The sequence below is a fragment of the Eublepharis macularius genome, chromosome 2 (genome assembly GCF_028583425.1).
Source record: "Eublepharis macularius isolate TG4126 chromosome 2, MPM_Emac_v1.0, whole genome shotgun sequence".
NCBI lineage: Eukaryota > Metazoa > Chordata > Lepidosauria > Squamata > Eublepharidae > Eublepharis > Eublepharis macularius.
The window spans coordinates 44969235-44988526 of NC_072791.1; the positions used below are offsets into that span (position 1 = coordinate 44969235).

The following is a 19292-nucleotide window of genomic DNA, read 5'->3' on the forward strand; positions in this document are numbered from 1 at the left end:
TGACTCAGCACACATTCCTTGTGACACACAGAGACACATATGCACATGCCCATACAGAAGCAATGTATTGACAAGATTGTTTGTTAATATATAATAGTTTAATAGGTATAGACTTCCACAGTGAATCTAATATCCAGGCCAGAATTTCAATTTTTGAGAATCTGAGATTTTGAGAAAACCATGTTTCTAGTCCTCTTGACTGTGGAAATACATTAAAAATGCTAAGGCAGCACCTACAAAAGAATCCGGTGTTCAGTGGAAGGAGATTCTTTGCCCTGTACCTTTCCTATATCTGTTCCTTTGCTATATTTTCTAGTCATGTTACTTCCTTGCTATTACTTAGTCATAGCTATTCTTCCACCATTACCTTGCTTATTACTAAGTTCTGCGGAAATGGAAATACGCAGAGTACAGCATGCAAACAGCTTGTATATTTTGCTTAAATAAACTTGCACCATTTTAACTAAGCTGTAGAATTTGAATTATTCTCAACACTAAACTGTAGTTTTCTTGGCATAGTATATTATCATTGCTGCTGCTGCTAAATGTTTTAAAGACACTTCTGCAGCATCAATTGCATGCTTTGCTCCAAGAGGGGTGGACAAGACAAAAGTACATCACGTATGCCACCAAGGGGGCTGGTGCAAGGTGGTCCTGACTGAGAGACGATATACAAATTGCTTAAATAAATAATGTTCTGCTGCATATACAGCAGTTTCACTTGTTGATCATGTGAACTAGCTCTTAAAAGCTGCCCCAGGGCTGGATCTGAACGCAAGAAACATGCAGGTTCACGATCCACCTGAGGGTCCTAACCTATGGGATGAATACCACTGAACTGGATCATCCCTTCATTCCATATGTAGTATTCTTTGTAGGCAAGTTTGGCCAGTCTTTTTTACCTAGATTACAGAGATGCTTTTGTACCCTTTCCTAGCAGGTTAGTTCTCCACATAGGCAAGAACCTAATCATTTCCATTTTGATGCAGCACCTACTTGGCAAAAGGCAAATTTTCTTGCCTACTAGCTTTCCTGTTGGCTTAGTAAATGTTTCTCTAGTGTTTTGAATATTTTCCACTTGTTTCTCTTGGCAGATAAAACTGTCCCTAGGTGCTGGAAGCTCACAGCAATGTTGAAATCAAGCACAGAAAAAGCCCAGCCAGAAAACGGTAAAGCCAGAACTGGTTGCAGAAGACAGCCAGCCAAGGACCATCTGATGTTGTACAAGCCAATCTTTTGCATGTAGGTATGATGTGAGACAGGGCAGGCTGGATTTTCCAGAAATCATTTTGTATGGTATCTCTGTATTGTGTGAACCAGGAAGCACTGGAGTTGCAGAAAGGCAGACATATCTGAAGAGCATCCACCAGGAGACAAAGAAACGGATAATATTGAACTGGAAAGATAAAACGCTGTCCACATATATTATGAGCCATTTATCTCATTCAATGAGAAGGCTAAACACTTCAAGTAATTTCCTGGCTTTTCCTTCTAGATGCTACTGGTGTCCATTACATCTCCTCCATTTTGTAGCAGGAACAGCCTCTTTCATCACTGTGCCCAGGGCTTTTTTTCTAGGAAAAGAGGTGGTGGAACTCAGCGGTGGAAGTCAGGACCACATAATGACATCACTTTGGGACAGCTGGAACAAGGGAGGAGTTTTTTAAACTTTAAATCGCCCTCGGTGAAAATGGTCACATGGCCAGTGGCCCCGCCCCCTGATCTCCAGACAGAGGGGAGTTTAGATTGCCCTTGATGTGGAGATCAAGGGGCAGGGCCACTGGCCATGTGACCATTTTCAAGAGGTGCCAGAACTCCGTTCCACCACGTTCCCGCTGAAAAAAAGCCCTGGTTGTGCCTGTTCTGGATATTTTATTTCGTAAGTATAAATGAATTCATTGGCTGACTCCCCACTGGAAATTTCCACTCATCTCATCTCAGCTAGAGAGTTCTCACAAGTGTGCATGTAACATGCCTTCATTTAAGTCAAAAAGGAATGGTCTTACCTTCTCCATCATCGGAGGCCTCCTGGCTCTGCTGCCTCAGGCGGTGACTGTAAGAAACCACACAGGGAAAACAACTTTAGAGGTCAGACTGTAAAACAGCTAATCCTGAGATCCTGTTGGTTACAGCTGCTTCTAAAGAACAACAGAATGAGGCACGAGGACTGCTCCTTCCTATACCCAGCTATACAGCCTGTGAGATATCGGGGGAGAGGGTGTACTTTCTCTGTATCTCTTCCCAAACATGTCATTGCTGCAGAACTGTAGCCACAGCCATATTTGCTATGTAGTGTTGTCATATTTCCAAGTGGAGAAACCCCCCCAGTGATTAACTAACTAAAATGTCTACAACCCTGCCACTAAGCGAAATGTTTATCGTGTATTTCAGTGTTCGTGATTTGTTTGCACCAGAAGGTGTACAAAGAACTATGATATTTAAGTATGAATGCTTTTGTCTATTTATAATGAACCTCTTCCTTAAATAAATAACTTTTAAAATGCTAACTCTTGACTCCTATTAGCACTCCACGATATTCTCACCATCACAGTAGTTAAAGGGAGATATTTTTTTTCAGGACGACGTATCTGTTATAAAGGTTAAAGTTATCATGGAAAAACTCAGCCTAGGCCAAGGATAATTCATCCTGGGTGAGTGGAAATTTAGACTACTAGCATCTTTGGGAACACCTGCCAATACTTAGTTTTTAACAGTAAGTTTTTAGGAAAATAGGTTTTCCTCTAAAACAAACTGTCCTGTCACAAATTTTAAAAAGCTTTATTTTAGCCCCCCACCCCCAATCTTAGGGGAGCAATCTAGTGCTCCAGGTTTTGTGGTGTACCCATTGGTCCCACCCTGGCTACAGATCTGCACTGCAGGACTTTCAGTTATAATATTACAGACCCTCTCCTCTCAGAAAGAAGTCCAAAGTTCAGACCGATGATGACGCTCTTCATCTTTTCTGTCACTAGGTTAAAAAAACTGCAAAACATGAATAATCTAAGGACTTGGTTCCCACATTCAGTAGAAGGAGGTGGCAGAAATGACTATGCCGCTTCATACTGCAGGTGCACGATTACATTTTGGAAAGGTATCTTGTTTTGAAAACTCCCAGCAAATAGAAAAATAACATAGCAAGCAAAGAAGAGAGGTAGAACCCTTCCCCTCTGTGGTGCTAGGGTTTTAGTAATAGGAAGTTCTGTATGAGAAGGAACGTTCAAAGCTGGAATCCCCCACCTGCAGTCTCAAGTGGTGCAGTCCATCCTACCACTCAGATCTCTGCTACTTCTCCTGCACATGTACATAAGGCTTGTATTCCTCCAGGAGTACTGAAAGCAGAATCTCATTAAACAAAGCCAAATCTCAATCAGTGCATTGGCAAAATTATATAGTCTCAATAGCCATGGATGGAAAGAAAAAAGGCATCACATTAAAAAAAAAGTACAGCTGACATTTATGCAGAAAAGTAGTGGGTGGGAGGAGGCTGGAGGGCGTGAGCTTACTCTTCAACTTCTTGTTCCGTATGTTTCTTTCCTGATCTGAAAGATAAGGGGAAAAGGCCAAAGCTTTATACAGTGCAAGATTCCCTGCAATGCAGAAGCAAAGCTCCAAACAGCTCTCTTGGAGTATCTTTGGAGGCAAACATTTCAATATCACCCTCTGGTAAAAGGCACACAACACAAGCAACAATTCATGGTGCTGATTTTAAGCCTGAAGCCCTAAGCAGGTTTGGCTCTAACTACAAGAGAGAGCAGCATGTTAGCAGAGGGCTGCCTCTTTGTATGAAACACAAGAAAAAAAGTTCTTGCCCTTCAGAGTTCCTGTACGCTAACGACAGCTTAGAAAGCCTCAGTATCTGTGCAGTCAGAACTATGTGCTGTCCCTTTAACAATTGGTGCTCATGGGAATTGTAGTCCCCCTCCAATATAGAAGTTTATTGTAGGCTTCCTGTGAAGGTGTTAAAAGTTGATGGTCCTCTTCCTCCCTTTGTTCGGATCTTACCCCCTCAAGCAAGGATGCAACAGCTATCATGAATTCACCACTAGTCTACAAATAAATCGGGACCAATAAAGATGTATCTTCTTCTGATTGAACCATGTGTCGTTCACTGGCTCTAACTGTAAGTAAGGATTCCTTTAAAATCTGGGTTGAAAGAGGCGGCACGTTAGAGCTATCTGGAAGCCAGCATCTTTCCCAGCTGCTTCCAGAATAGTTCCACCAAAGCCCAAGACTGTGGGCAGCTTGTATGCAAGCGGGAAGCAGCCTTATGTAACCTTACTATGCTTCTGACATAGCATGCAAAATACAAACTTGCATGCTTCACTGCAATGAACACTATAAACTGTAGTTGCTGAGGCTGGAATTTGAATGGGGAAATTGGTGTGGGGAAAAAAGATTTTTTAACCCTTCTGCCCCATATGCTGGAGGCGGTGGTAGTGAAAATCAGAACTGCCTAGCTTTCTCCCTGCAAGGGAAAGGGCATAGGTACCTCAGTGATGGTAAAAATAGCTCGGGAAGGGGATACAGAAGAATTTTTCAGCCAAAAAAAAGTTGCATAAGAGAAAAGAGTTTAAAATCTCTCTTGCTATTAAGGACTCGAACTAGGTAGAAAGGTGGGACACACATGTTTCAAATAAATGGATAAAACATGCTAGCTTTCCAGTTAAAATCACAGCCTGAGTGGTGACATTTTTTTTTATGAAAAAGAAAACTGCCCTTAAAAATTCATGGAATCAGATAAAACGTAAAATTCCACTTCCAAGTTACAGAAGCTCTACACACATTTGCAACAGCATGATGTAATCACACAAGTTCCCATATCGTCCATTACACAGCAAGAAAGAAACTCATGCTTCTGCTCTTCCTATTTTCTATTACTGTCCAAACCATGCTGGCTATATACAAAAACTTTCTTTAAAATACTGATAGCTGCTGTGAAACACCGAAAGACTCTTTTCAAAATCGAACAAACATTTGTTGCCTGTTTAAAAAAGGGGGATGACACAGAGCCACAGGGAGTACTTGCCAGAACAGGGAAAAATACTTTGGGACTCTAAGAAATTCTTTTTGCACACTTATCTTTAAAGCAGCCTCTGAACACTAACCAGATCCACCAGCAAAGGGCAACAGGGTTTGGAATAGAGATGGGCACGAACCGCATTACGAACTTCAAACACCCACGAAATTGGTGATCGCGCCATCATGATCTGGTGGTTCGTGATTGTCCATGGCAAATGAATCAGCGTTCGGGAGACACCTAGTTTGGTGCGTTCAGCCGCGGTTCGGGAAGCCAGACAGTCCCGCGCCAGCAATAAATTCCCCTGGCAACGGAGCCGGGGGAATGCCTGAACTCTGTCTGCGCTCCTTCTGTCGCCCTGGAAACCCAAATGGAAGCCCAGCTTACCTTGATTGGCAGGTCTTCCTTCCAACCACGGAGCCGCAAAGCGTTTACAAGTTGGGAGAAGACACCCGGGGGAGGGAGGGGGAAGGGGGTGTTCTGTAGCCACGGACACTCAAATCTCATCCCTGCAAACCCTGACAGGCAGCTCTGACGGCCAAACACAGACCTCCTGCATTGCTCAATGGGACCTGCACTTATAAATAGCCATGGGATCCCAGGCTGGGTTTCACTTTCAGCGAGCAGTGGAGTGGGACAGAGCTCTTGCTTGCCACTTGCTAGCCTTTGGGGAGAGAGACTGAGAGTATAATTCAGCTTGGATTTTTGTGGGAGTTTCCTGGGGTCCTTGGATTGGAGAGGGTGTAACTCCAAGATCCCTTTTGCAATCTTGTCCAAACTTGGGTGATGGCTGTAGGAGAGCTTGCAAAACACTCCCCGGGAATATGGGCTCTCTAAGTGCCATGGGGGCCGTTCCGTGCCCCATGAACCGTGAACCGGTTTGGCAACGGAAAATGTTTGTTGCGGTTTGCGATCTCAGGATTGTCATCAGCACTGAACCACGAACCGCAGAGTCCTTAAATTTTTTTGGTTTGTGCCCATGTCTAGTTTGGAATCTTCCACTCTCAGAAGGAGACTGGTACTTGTCACTAGACTGGCTCAGTGCAATCTTCCTGCTGTTCTTAGCCATAAATATTGAATTTGCTGTTTAACTGAGCTGCCTTGTGTTAGAGTGGAAGAGGCTGAGCCTGATTCCCCATGGCATCCCTTCTGAGTTATATGGAGTTCATCAGAATAACGTGTTGTTGGAGGGAGGAGGAGGCTGGATGGGAAGATGGCAGGCAGCTCTCTCCCTGTCTCCTCCTCAGCAAGCCCAGAAGTAATTCAGATACGATTAAAGATGCTTGTTCAATATTCAAAATGTAAAACATGGAGGTTGCTGAACCAGCACTTTGAAAAGTTAATTAAATGCCAGGTTTCTTTTTAGCAGATACTCCATCACTTGCTGATTGCTTTGACTATTTCACAGGATGAAGATTTTTAACCGTGCATTGGGAACTATTCTTTTGGTGATCTCTGAAGTTGCAGCATCACATAATGTGGAATATCACCCAAGTCTTCCTTTACCACCACATGCCTTGGTCCAAGGAAGGATGGTTACACAGCAACCCTGAGGTGGCATACACTTCTTTAAGTATTTGTTCCATCCAAAATGTCTTCGTCTCCCTCATAGCTTTTAAAGAAACAAGTGATGTCCCCAAGTTGCAAACACTGATACCATAAAGCTTCAGGCACTACATGTTGTTAATGTGAAATGACAGTGTTAAAAAAAGCTTCCTCTTCATACACCTTATTTATTTATTTATTTATTTATTTATTTATTTATTTATTTATTTACTTACTTTGGATTTCTATTCCACCCTCCAAACAAAGGGCTCAGGGCGGATTACAACATTTTAAAAACACATTAAAATTCATTTCCACAATTAAAACCATAAATAGATTTTTTAAAAACTTCACACATAAAAATATACACTCAGATGGCAGCAATCAATAGCAGCAGACACAGCTCAACAAGATAAGGTGGTGGACAACTCTAATAGGGAGGGATTCAGATTTTATTCTTCTCCATTTTTCAGCCGGTGGAGGCCAAGCCCGACCTCAACCATATGCCTGGCGGAACATTTCTGTCTTACAGGCCCCGTGAAATGATAACACATCCTGCTGGGCCCTTGTCTCTGTGGACAGAGAGTTCCACCAGGCTGGAGCCAGGACTGAGAATGCCCTGGCTCTGGTTGAGGTCAGGTGGGCCTCCTTGGGGCCAGGAACCACCAATAGCTGTTTCTCTCCTGATAGGAGCGTCCTCTGGGGCACATATGGGGAGAGGCGGTCTTGCAGATATGCTGGTCCTAGTCCGCATAGGGCTTTGTAGGTTAATACCAATACCTTGAACCTGATTCAGTACTCCACTGGCAGCCAATGCAGCTGGCGCAATATAGTGTTATATGCGCTCCAGTCGACGGTCCTACAATAACATGAGCTGCTGCATTTTGAACCAGCTGCAGTTTCCGGGTCAGGCTCAAGGTAAGTCCCATGTAGAGCAAGTTACAGTAGATCAGCCTAGAGATGACTGTTGCCTGGATCACTGTAGTTAAGTCGCTGACTGAGAGGTACGGGACAAGCTGCCTGGTCCGTCGTAGATTTTTTAAAAAAGAGGACCTGGCAACCACTGCGACCTGAGCCTCCATTTTCAAGGAGGCATCCAGAATCACCTCCAAACTCCTAACCGATGACACTGGTGTAAGCGGCACCCCATTGCGGGGCGGGAGTCGGAGTCCGGCACCTAACCCCCCCACAACTCAAATACAGGACCTCCGTCTTCATAGGATTTAATTTCAGTTGACTCTGTTTCAATCAACCAGTCACGGCATCGAAGGCCATCCGGGGCCGAGCTAGGCTGGATGGGAAGATATGCACATCCCCTCTGCATTTTTGAACGTTGCAAGATGGAACATTTTAGTAGGGCTTTAGACTTGTAGGATGAGTGTTTCTAGCATTCTAGCTTTGAAGGACAACAGTTTGGACTTTTTAAAAAAATGTTATTGCTGGCTATTTTAAGGGGTTTTTAAAAAAATGTTTTTTATGATGTATTATTATTACCTCCCTTGGATCCCAGTTTTCTGGCAGGAAGACAGATTATTTTGTTTAATATGTCAGTCTTCGAATTGCTTATGCTCTGTTTCAGCATTTCTTAAACTCTGTTTTGGATTTTTGCTGGTTTAAATCTTTGCAAATTTGCGTGTATATACCCTATTACATGTTTACTGAAATGTCTTTGGAATTGACTGTACTGACTCACACTGCATAGTCCACCTTGAGTCTCAGTGAGAAAGAAGGACTATAAATAATGTAAATAAATAAAATTTATAAATGTTTTAAATAAATACATCTTTAATACATCAGTGTATTTGCCACTGTAAGTACTTTAAGAAAAGGCCTTCAGATGTCATCCTTTGACTAGATAGGCCAATTGTATCTCAACTATATTTGACATAATTTTCAGAAGAACTTTGAAAAACTTCCATGAATCTTAACAAAATTCCACGGCATGCTTGAACTATTTTTCCTGATGTTTAATATCTTTTATTCTCCATTTCAATCCCATGATTTGCCTTTTCATCCTGTCTACAGTTTTGCCATTTAGAGAGATTTTTTAAACTTAATGGGCTGTACTCTATCATTCCTCTCTGGTTCACCTCTAGCACTGGAGGAAGTGTCTTAGAACCAGTGGAAGGTATTACCATTAGCAGAATGGTAGAACACTACTCTATGTTTGCAGTGGTCCTTTGATTCTAACAAAAGATATTGTGTGGTATAAGCATTTTAAAATTTCATAAATATAATAGCCAAGTATCAAAGGGAAATGATGTATCTTTTGCTGCATAAGAAACACTTAGTAGTTCCTACGACTTCACTGCAAAGTTTATGAGGAAGACATCCTAGACAACTTATGGAACTTCACACTGTATGCGTCTTTAGCCTTGAGACATATTTAGTTAGATGTTACAATTGGAGATCTCCCCCCTATTCTATATTCTTATGTACATATACATAAGCACTAATAAAAATCTCACTATTCTAGTCACAGGAATGGTAGATTGTTAGATCAAGAAGGATTGAATGGTAGATTGTTAGATCAAGAAGGATTGATAGTATTCTTTCTTCCTTAGAAGAAAATTAGGGAGCAAATGAACTAGAACTTTAAGGTCCAAAGACCTCATGAATACTTTTCAAAATATCTTTATATAGCAAACATTAAACAATGGGGAAGGGGTTAAAAAATAAAAATAAGGCCTTTGTGATAAGGAGGAAAAGAAACACTGGCAAATCTTACATTATTGATATATGACTTTCTATTATGCTATGTCAGAGAGATACTTTGGAAACAGAAATAGCATTCTCTAGATACACTCATATATGCCAGTGGTCCTCTCCCCACCCCTCATTCCCCACACAACCAATGTACCAGGTTTGGGGTGAGGCAGCAATTCTGCTCTATAAGTGCTCCTGTCTTAGAGGTTAAGTGCTGAAGGGTGAAAGACAGCACTAATGTAGACATCAGCTCTGTTAAAATGTTTCTCTCTCATTTAATGGAATACAGTGAAGATCTAAATGGAGATAAAATGACAAGGCTTCAAGAAGAGTGAGGATGCGATATTCATGCAGGATGACAATGTTTAGTGGTTAATTAGACACCGTTAACCTGTTTTAAAAGGGGACATGAGTGGGATAAATGGGTGCACATGACCTTGAAATTTTTTAATCTTTGTAGATCCTGGAGAATCCTGGTTATTCTTCCTTGCTGTAGAGCAGTACACAGAACAGAGCACTGAAAGGTCAGCCTCTTACACAGTCATGCAACAAAAAATTCCAGTGGCATCGTAAGCAGAGTTACACCCTTCTAAGATCACTGACTTCAGTAGACTCTGCCTAGGATGGCACTGGTGATATGTGACTTAAGAGAGAGTGGGGACCAGGGAAATAATGAATGGGGGTAAGTAAAGAAGATGCTCTCCTGGCCATGAACAACAGAATGACTGAGAAGAAGAAAGAGTCTGGTCACATCAAAGAAGTTTCAAGATGCAATTTCCATTTTCCAGAAACTGGTTTCTTTACCATCCATTTACAACCCAGAGGTCTGAGTACGGGTCACATATGAAATATGTGCTGGCTGTTCAGCACCAGCTGCCCTTTAGGAGAAAACATACTTGGCTAGAAGGTTTTTAATACCATCCTTTAACTTTATCACGGCACCAAGCTGAACACATCACTCTTGACCAGACATGCCCAAAAAACAAAACTAGTTCACTTCTAAGAGCCAAAGAATAGCAAATGACCTTGGAGGCTGCAACTCAAGTAACCAACCTATAAGAAGCTATGAGGGTCTGGTTAAAGCAAATACTACACAACTGAGAAAGTGGTTAGTTGAGCTTTAGCAGAACAAACAGTCCTGCCCTCACTTTTCTCTCTAGCCAATGTCCGTTAGGAAGGGAGGCCACATCTTTTCCCAAGTCTGTCACAGAAGCCCAGAACACTTCACTTAACCCCTACAGCACAATTTATCTTTAACATTAAAAACAAATAGAATTAGTATTGACAGGGAAGGATTGCCTGTGGAACACAAACTGTCAAAGCTAGAACTGTATTGGAACTTCTGCACATTTATGTGCAAAGTCTGCTCCCTTCTGGCTAAATGTGCAACAGCATTTCCATTTCATTTCCCCTACCAGTATTCCATTAATGGGTGTTTGTGTGTATATGTGTTTTAAGGGTATCAGACCACTGCTCTGTCCATTAGCGTGTAATATTACTGCCTCCAAAACACAAACATATAAAGGTCTTCTATTTTTAAATGACTTTTACCAAATACTCCCCACAGATAATTCTTCTACGCATTTTATTCACAGACTCCTCTCAGTAGTCATATGTCACATTCTTTTGTTGAACTTCATCTTTAGGGAGCAAGATTTGGGTCCAGTAGCACCTTAAAGACCCACTAGATTTCCAGAGTATGAGCTTTCATCATTATAGAAGCTTTGCATTCAAGAAAGGCTTGGATGGAACTAAAACTATCTTTTCTCCAACCCCTCCCTGCCCCCCACAACTTTCATGCCAGACATCCAGCAATAAGTTATTCTGTATTTCTCAAGCAGATACCAGTGTCCTAGAACTTCAAAAATCTCCAAGAACAGAGAGCAAACAATACACAGAGAGAAAGTACATGGTCTGATTTTTCTCTTCTGGGGTGACATAGAGATCCTGAGGAGGCTAGTGGTACAAAATGAGGGATGGGGAATCCACAGAGCTCTGCAGGGAGCCAAGGACTAGCATATCAAAGGTGGTATATGTGTAGATGCAGAAACAGCATCACAGCTGAAGGGGATGTTTCAGCACAGTTATGAACGTAATTCCTGGCATGCCTAAGCTCTTTCTCTTTTATGAATGACCCATAAAACTAAAGCCTCTTGAAGATGCCCTCTTGCTAGGGGAACAGAAGGAAAAAAGAAGAAAGGAAGGTAGTGATGTTCACAGGCATTTTATTTTTGAAGAGAGAATTAATCAAAGGGAAAACAGCAATTTTCTTGTTAGATTTGCAGCATTCAAAATATCTCTGCTTCCAAACAAAACTACTGAAAACATGGGGTATTTTCAAAAGCTGCCACTGGCTCAACAAAAGAGAAAGGATGGACTTTTGCCTAAAAGACCTAAAGAGGGATTCAGAATTCTGAAAGCCCAACATTTCTAGCTCTCATAGTTATGATCTTACAAACAATATCTGGCCAAATGTGAAACTAAGATGTGGGAGAGGATTTCCAGTACTAAAATTCAGCAATGCTGTGCTTACCCTATTTCTGATCCTTACCAATAAAGATATTGTTTTCCCTTATGTGTGGATTTCTATTTCCAGGTATAAGAGTCCAACTTCTCCTCAAACCTGAAAGTTCTGATCCATATAAAGTGAACTGCAGTATTCCTAATTTTGTATACTTTACTCAACTAATGTTGAGTGGAAAATTTGGACTAGGATCATGAAATGAAGCAGGAGAACAATTCAAAGAATTTTGTGAAGCCTGTTCATTGCTAACACGTTTCAGGCAACCAAAAAGATTACTGCATATGTGGGAATCACCGGGTGACCAATACAGGAACCAAATAGATTACATAATTGTAAGCAGAAAATGGAGAACCTCTATTCTCTCTGCTAAAACAAGACCAGGAGCTGAGCGTGATACAGATCATGAGTTGCTAATATCAAAAATTAGAATAAAACTGAAGAGAAATGCTAAAAAAAAATCATAGTGCCAAAATATAATCTAAATAATATTCCTGAAGAATATAAAGACCATATAAAGAACAGATTTGCAATGCAACATTTAATTGATCATGAACCAGAAGGACTGTGGGCTGAAACCAGAGATATTATCAAAAAAGAATGTGCAAAGACTATTCCTGTAGCCAAAAGAAAGAAGCCTAAATGGCTGACTGAGGAAACTCTTAAAATTGCTAATAACAGATGAGAAGCAAAAAGCAAAAGGTGACAGAAATAGAGTCAGAATTCTATATACAGGTTTTCAGTGACTTGCATGCAAAGACAAAGAAATCTATTATAATAACCAGTGAAAAGAAACAGAAAAGAACAACAAAAAAGGAAGAACAAGAGATCTCCTACACAATATCCAGGAAAACAAAGGGAAATTCAAATCACAACTTGGGATGCTGAAAGATCAACACAGAAATACTGGATCCGATCAAGACAAAATAAAGGAAAGATGGAGACAATATACTGAAGAACTATACAGAAGAGATAGAGGGATGACAGATACCTTTGAAGATAAATCTTTTGATTAAGAACCAGAAATCTTAGAAAGTGAAGTAAAAGCTGCACTCAAAACAATTGGGAGAAACAAAGCAACCGGAGTAGATGGAATACCAATAGAGCTATTTCAAGCTACAGAAACTGAGTCCATCAAAATCTTAACAAGAATCTGTCAACAAAATATGAAAAATAATACAATGGCCCATAGACTGGAAACACTCAGTCTACATTCCAATATAAAAAAGGGGGATCCCAAAGAGTGCAGCAACTATCGGATCATCATGTTAATTTCCCATACAAGCAAAGTGATGCTCAAAATTCTACAGCAAAGACTCTTATCATATATGGAACGAGAAATGCTGGGTGTTCAAGAGATCACATTGCAAATTTACGATGGCTAATGGAACATAGCAGGGAATTTCAGAAGAAAATTAGCCTACATTTTATAGATTACAGCAAAGTATTTGACTCTGGATCACAAGCTCTGGAAATGGGGATTCCACTACATTTGATTGTTTTGATGAATAACCTGTACTCTGGACAAGAGGCTACTGTTTGGACTGAATATGGAGAAACAGAATGGTTTCCAATTGGCAAAGATGTCAGAAATGATGCATATTATCTCCCTACCTGATCAACCTCTATGCAGAGCATATCATAAGGAAAACTGGATTAGATCTAGAAGGAGTGAAAATTGGTGGAAGGAACATTAAGAATTTGAGATATGCAGGTAACACCACATTACTGGCAGAAAATAGTAAAGATGTGAAACAACTACTGATGAAGGTTAAAGGAAAAAGTGCCAAAGCAGGATTACAGTTGAACTTCAAGAAGACAGAAGTAATGACTACTGAGGAATTACATATTTTTAAAGTTGACAATGAGGAAATTGAAATGGTTTAAGATTTTCTATTCCTTGGCTCAATTATCAACCAAAAGGGAGACTGCAACCAAGAAATCAGAATGAGATTGAGACTTGGAAGGGCAGCCATGAAGGACCTAGAAAAGATCCTTAAATATAAGGATGCCTTTCTGGAGATGGAGACCAAGATAATCCAGACGATGGTATTCCCCATTACTATGTATGGATGTGAAAGTTGGACAATGAAGAAAGCTGACAGGAACAACATTTATTCATTTGAAATGTGGTGCTGGAGGATACCACGGATGGCCAAAAACACAAATAAGTAGGTTCTAGATCAAATCAAGCTTGAATTCTCCCTAGAAGTTAATATGACAAAACTGAGGCTATCATATTTTGGTCATGTCATGAGAAGACCTCTGGAAAAGTCAATAATGCCAGGAAAAGCAGAAGGCAGTAGGAAAAAAGGAAGACCCCAAAATGAGATGGCTTGACTCATTCAAGAAGCCACATTCTCCAGTTTGCAAGATCTGAGCGGGTCTGTTAATGTTAATACTTTTTGGAGGTCTTTCATTCATACGGTCATCATAGGTTGGAGGTGACTTGATGACACATAATGCGCACACACGTATGCAAGATCTGGGGTTTACCTGCCTAAAGGACTGCCTCTTCTTATCTTTTTTTTATGTCATTTATAGTCTGCCTTTCTCACTGAGACTCAAGGCGGATTACATAGTGTGAGATTAGTACAATCTGCAGCAAGGACAAAGGAAGGCATTTCCATACAGTGTCAAGAATATTTCCATAAACAATGTCATAGGGTAAATGAATACAAGTTTACAAAGACATAGCATTAGCAAGGATCCAATATGGGGTTGAAGAATTGCTGAAACAGAACAGAATCAATTCTAGGACTGACATTAAATAACATGAAGCACAGGTAGGATATAGGAGTACATATTTAAAACAACAGATAATATGTAAGGCAACATAATGGTGAAGTCTATGGTTCCTAACTCATTAGCAAAACATCTGAGACCCCCTCCCTACAATACCACCCTCCTATCCGAGAAAAAAGCCTTTTTGAATAATTCAGTTTTGCATTGTTTGTGGAAAGCCAGGAGCATGGGAGCTCTCCTGACCTCCTCAGACAGGCCATTCCATAGGGTAGGGGCCATCACAGAGAAAGCCCATGTACAGGCTACTGTTGATTTCGTTCATGTGTAGGATGGCACCTGCAAGAGACCCTGTTCAGATGAGTGATGCTGCCGTGGAGGGACATAGGGAGGCAGGCATGAAGAGCTTTGTAGGTAATAACCAATACCCTGAATTGAGCACAGTAACTGACAGGTAGCCAATGGAGTGACTGTAGAATGGGAGTGATGCTCCTGCTCCTGCTCACTCCTGGTAACAGTCAAGCTGCAGTATTTTGACTAATTGGAGCCTCCTAGTTAACTTAGATGGGAGACCAATTTATAGTGCATTACAATAGTCACGTTTTGATGTTACTATAGCATGGATCCAGGTGGACAGGTTGGCTGTGTCGAGATAAGAAGCCATCTTCCAGGCTAGATCATAAACACTAATTGCCCTCATTGTATCAGAATGAGTTGACTGGGCTTCCAGCTGACATGGCACATCTTGTCTCTGTCTGTTCCTGGACCTTCTAAGTAATAGGGAATGAGATATCTGTGAGAACTTGTATGATTTTTTCACTATTGGCCTTTAAACAGGAAGTCAAAACTGTGTTATTTTAATAGGCATTTTTATGTGTATGAATTTTTATGTACATTGTTTGGTATTTAGATTGTGTTATATTTTAATTGGTTATTTTTATGATATGTGGTAAGCTGCCATGGGCTCTAAGAGAAAAGATGGGTGCTTTAGAACAAACTGGCAATGCTAGAAAGGTTATTCTATAGTGCATGCAGCTTGTCTTTTTCTTAAGTAATCCAGAACGGATAATGCCATAGGGGGATGATCTGTAGAGAACACTGCTTTGGAACAGGCTTGACCACTCATTGGTTCTCTTCTGGCACTGTGATTCCACCTTGAAGGGGGCATATCTTGGAGCTTGCACATTTTCGATGTGTCTTGGGGCATGGCTTATTGGGATGATTCTGTGGGGCACAACCATTGTCAAGTAAAGTTTTCTTTTGCAAACTCAATGGAAATCAATGGGAAATGCTTAAGAACAATTGTATCCACTTGTGCCATTTCCAGAAAGTTCAATGTATTTGAAAGAAAACATTCTGGAAATGCTAAAGTATTTGAAATCTAGAGGTTATCCATTAGATGTCCAGGAGAGCATGTGTGTTGCTGGGGCAAGTATGTAATATGCCATGAAGTGAAGTAGACAAGATCTGTTTACAGATGATTGGAGTGTTAGCACTGGTAGCTTTGGATTCTGGAGCTGGAAATAGTTTGTTGAGACTGCCAGGGCTACAAAAGCATTTGAGCATCTGAAGTTAGCACTAAGAAACTGGAAACATTTTTCATCCCTGGAAAATCTACCAATAAAAATGAAACTTAACTGGTTTAATAGGTATTTTCTGTTGATGCTCTAATTGTTTTTATTGTTGCTTATTATATGATTGAGGAAATATTTTCTGTGTCTGACATGACCCTGAATATTGATAAAATTCTTAAGTCAATTTCCATATTGCAAGCAAGGTAATAAAATACTTGTTTCTGAAGCTTTTACTGACAAAATAAGTGTTAATTAATATTTGCAAATTGGCTGCCTATGTTTGCTATGCAATTCCTTTGGGATAGTTAGAAAACTGGGCTGTGCATGTTCAAACCCAGCGCAGCTATTTCTGCCTATTGTAGTGACATATTTTTTCAGGCTGTTCATATGGTAGAAACAGCTGGTCACCACTGCAGGCTGTATCAGCAATTGTTGCCTCTGTTCACTACCCCCCACCCCGCTTCAATACATGTGAGGCTTTGCATGGAGCAAGTAAGTGACCAATTTACATGTGTGAATCAGCCTAACATCTACAGGGGAACTTCCCGGTGATGCTGTCATGTTATGTGGACATGGATGCTGAGCCCTACCTGTGGTTGCAGAATGTCTGTTGTCTCAAACTGCCACCTGTTGTAGTCCTTGCTAGAGTGGAGAGAGACAGGGAGGGCACAGGAAGTAGAGTACCACAGGAGTGAGCTGAACTTGGGAGGAAGGAAAGGAAGTCTGATTAAGTTTTGTCTTGAAGTGTCTGTTTTTGGGTTTGTCCCTGCATTGATCTGCAAGGGAATGAGGCAAGTAATGGCCCCTTGGGGACCTTCAGGACTTTCTTCTCAATGTCAGCCGTCATTTTCAATCACCCTCTCCCTCCCAGCCATTAATTTTGGCCCGGGATCATGGGGACTTGTCCATCTATCACACCTAATTGACACTAAATGATCTGTCAGTTTATTGATGAACGGCAGGAGTGGAATTGTCACAATATATTTTACTTTCTAACAACTCCTCCTGACAATTTTACCTTGTCCATCTCACTCTCCTCACATAAATCTCCATTGGCCTCTCGTTCCTTCTCTTGGGCTGTTCTTGTGCCAGCCGCCTCCATGCCATCAGCACGCATCAAGGACATCAAGATGGCGGTAGAGCTGCAGTGTGTGTAGGTTTGGATTTTTTTCTTCTTTTTATAGAGTGGATGTTTCAGGAATGCTAACAGGCTCCTGTCCTCTTCTCCTTCAGTGTCATTGCTGGGGTGGTTCTCTCCTTGTCTTTTCACAGCCAGTGCTTGTGTTCAGATCCAGGAAAAACAATAAGGAAAAAGGGACAGAGCAATAGCATTTTCTTAACTAAATCCCACCATGCAACAGTGACTACACAGTAAAATGTTGTGTGTGTGTGTTTTTTTAATTGACTTAAAATGATAATCACAGCTGGTCATTCCCCCTTTCTGCCATTTGTCAAGAAGACCTGAAATGTTCTTGATTCATTTTTAAAAAATCATCCTTCCCTTAAAAAGTATTTTGAATAACTGGTGTGTTTTAAAGCACTATTTTTCAAGTCACGATTCCTTGGTAAAGTTTCCAGGCTGACGCCCCCTGAGGGTCATGGCAGCACAAAGTGAATTCTGGGAAGGAGGGAGCATCAACACATGGGTGCTGACAAAAGGCATTGTGTGACACGTGTCTCTTAGCAAAAGGTTTGGAAGAATTTGGTGAATGTCTTGCCATGCGATTTTTGTATTTAGTAGTTGAAATAACAAACTTGTTCCAGACCTAAAATTCTTTGATAAGTACTTTGAGAAAAACGTTATTCCATGTCATTCATGCAATTAGAATAGTGGTCCCCAAGCTGCAGCCCATGGGGCCCCGGAGCTCCAATCTACTTGTTTGCTGCTATCTCCCTCAAGGCATTTTCCCCTCAGACCCACACTATTCTTCCTGCCTCAAGAAGGCACCACCTACTGCTGTTCTTCCTGTCTCTTTCTTGCAAAAAAACACAATAGCAACATTGTTTCTTCTGGTCTCCCTGGTTCCTTCTGTAAGGCCCCTCTTGGTCTTATCCACATATTAGCATTTTGGCCATTCTGGACGCTTTGCTAGCCAGCAACAATCAGGTACCTGTACCACTTGACTTTTTCACTCCCCCTCTCCATGCATGACCATGTTGAAGGCTACATATGTGTGTAAGGGAGATAAAGCAGCTGTGTGAATGGGTATAGGAGATGTCTTTTGCAAAAAAAAAAAAAAAAAAGCCTGTAGAAAAGGACCATGCCTGGTATTTTTACAAAAAAAAAAAGATAAAAGTGGTTTCCAAGGTTACTATGAGGTTGCTGATGCAGGCAAAAGCATTCTTCCTTCCTCAAGAAGAGCTGGTTGCTCTGGCTTTTTGCCTTGCTTGCTTCTGATGCTGTGGCAAAAAAAGTCAAAGTCTTGGGTTGTATCAAAAGGGCCATTGCATTGAAATTGCAGGAGGTCATAGTCCCTCTCTATACTGCCTTGGTCAGGCTGCACCTTGAGTACTGTGTGCAGTCCTGGAGGCCTTACTTCAAAAAGGATTTGGACAAAATCAAGAGGGTGCAGAAGAGAGCGATAAGGATGATCAGGGGTCTGGAGACTGAGCCCTACGAGGAAAGGCTGAGGGCCTTAGGAATGTTTAGTTTGGAGAAGAGGAGATTGAGGGGGGGCATTTGCTCTCTTTAAATATTTGAAAGGCTGTCATTTGGCAGCAGAGGATAGTACCTGAAGCAACGGGCTTAAATTACATGCGGAAAGGTACTGGCTGAATATTAGGAAAAACTTTTTCACAGTGAGAGTAGTTCAAAGGTGGAATCATCTGCCTAGGGAGGTGGTGAGCTCCCCTTCACTGGAAGTTTTCAAGAAGAGGCTGGATGAATATTTGTCAGAGATTCTTTAGGCTCATCCTGCATTACGCAGGGGGTTGGACTAGGTCTGTATGGCCTCTTCCAACTCTGTGATTCTGCTTCTCCTCCTCCACCCACTCCAGCTAAGAGTCTTCTTATGCATCTGTGATTGCAGGAGCTGGTAAGTGGCCCCTTGGGTTGAGCAGGAAGGAATACTCCCTTAGCAGGGAAGCTTATGGGATCCCCCTTCCCACATCTTCCTCCAGCCAAGTTCCCCTCTGCCCAGCTGCCATTTTGCTTCTCATGATTGAGGCTTGGCTGGCAGGCAGTGAC

The 19292-nt window shown here is 41.3% G+C and overlaps 1 protein-coding gene across 6 annotated transcripts in view; it reads right to left on the reverse strand.

Annotated features, from left to right (window-relative positions):
* The window catches only part of IFT43 (intraflagellar transport 43), a 109306-nt gene that overhangs the window by 21928 nt on the left and 68086 nt on the right, over positions 1-19292 (reverse strand). For 4 of the 6 annotated variants that reach the window (XM_054972052.1, XM_054972050.1, XM_054972049.1 and 1 more), the window contains 2 exons: positions 3504-3539; positions 2007-2053 (listed from right to left, as the gene is read on the reverse strand). In XM_054972052.1, coding sequence (XP_054828027.1) covers positions 2007-2053; positions 3504-3539 — 83 coding nt within the window. The remainder of the gene's footprint in view (positions 1-2006; positions 2054-3503; positions 3540-19292) is intronic. The other 2 variants (XM_054972054.1, XM_054972051.1) reach the window with 1 other exon arrangement.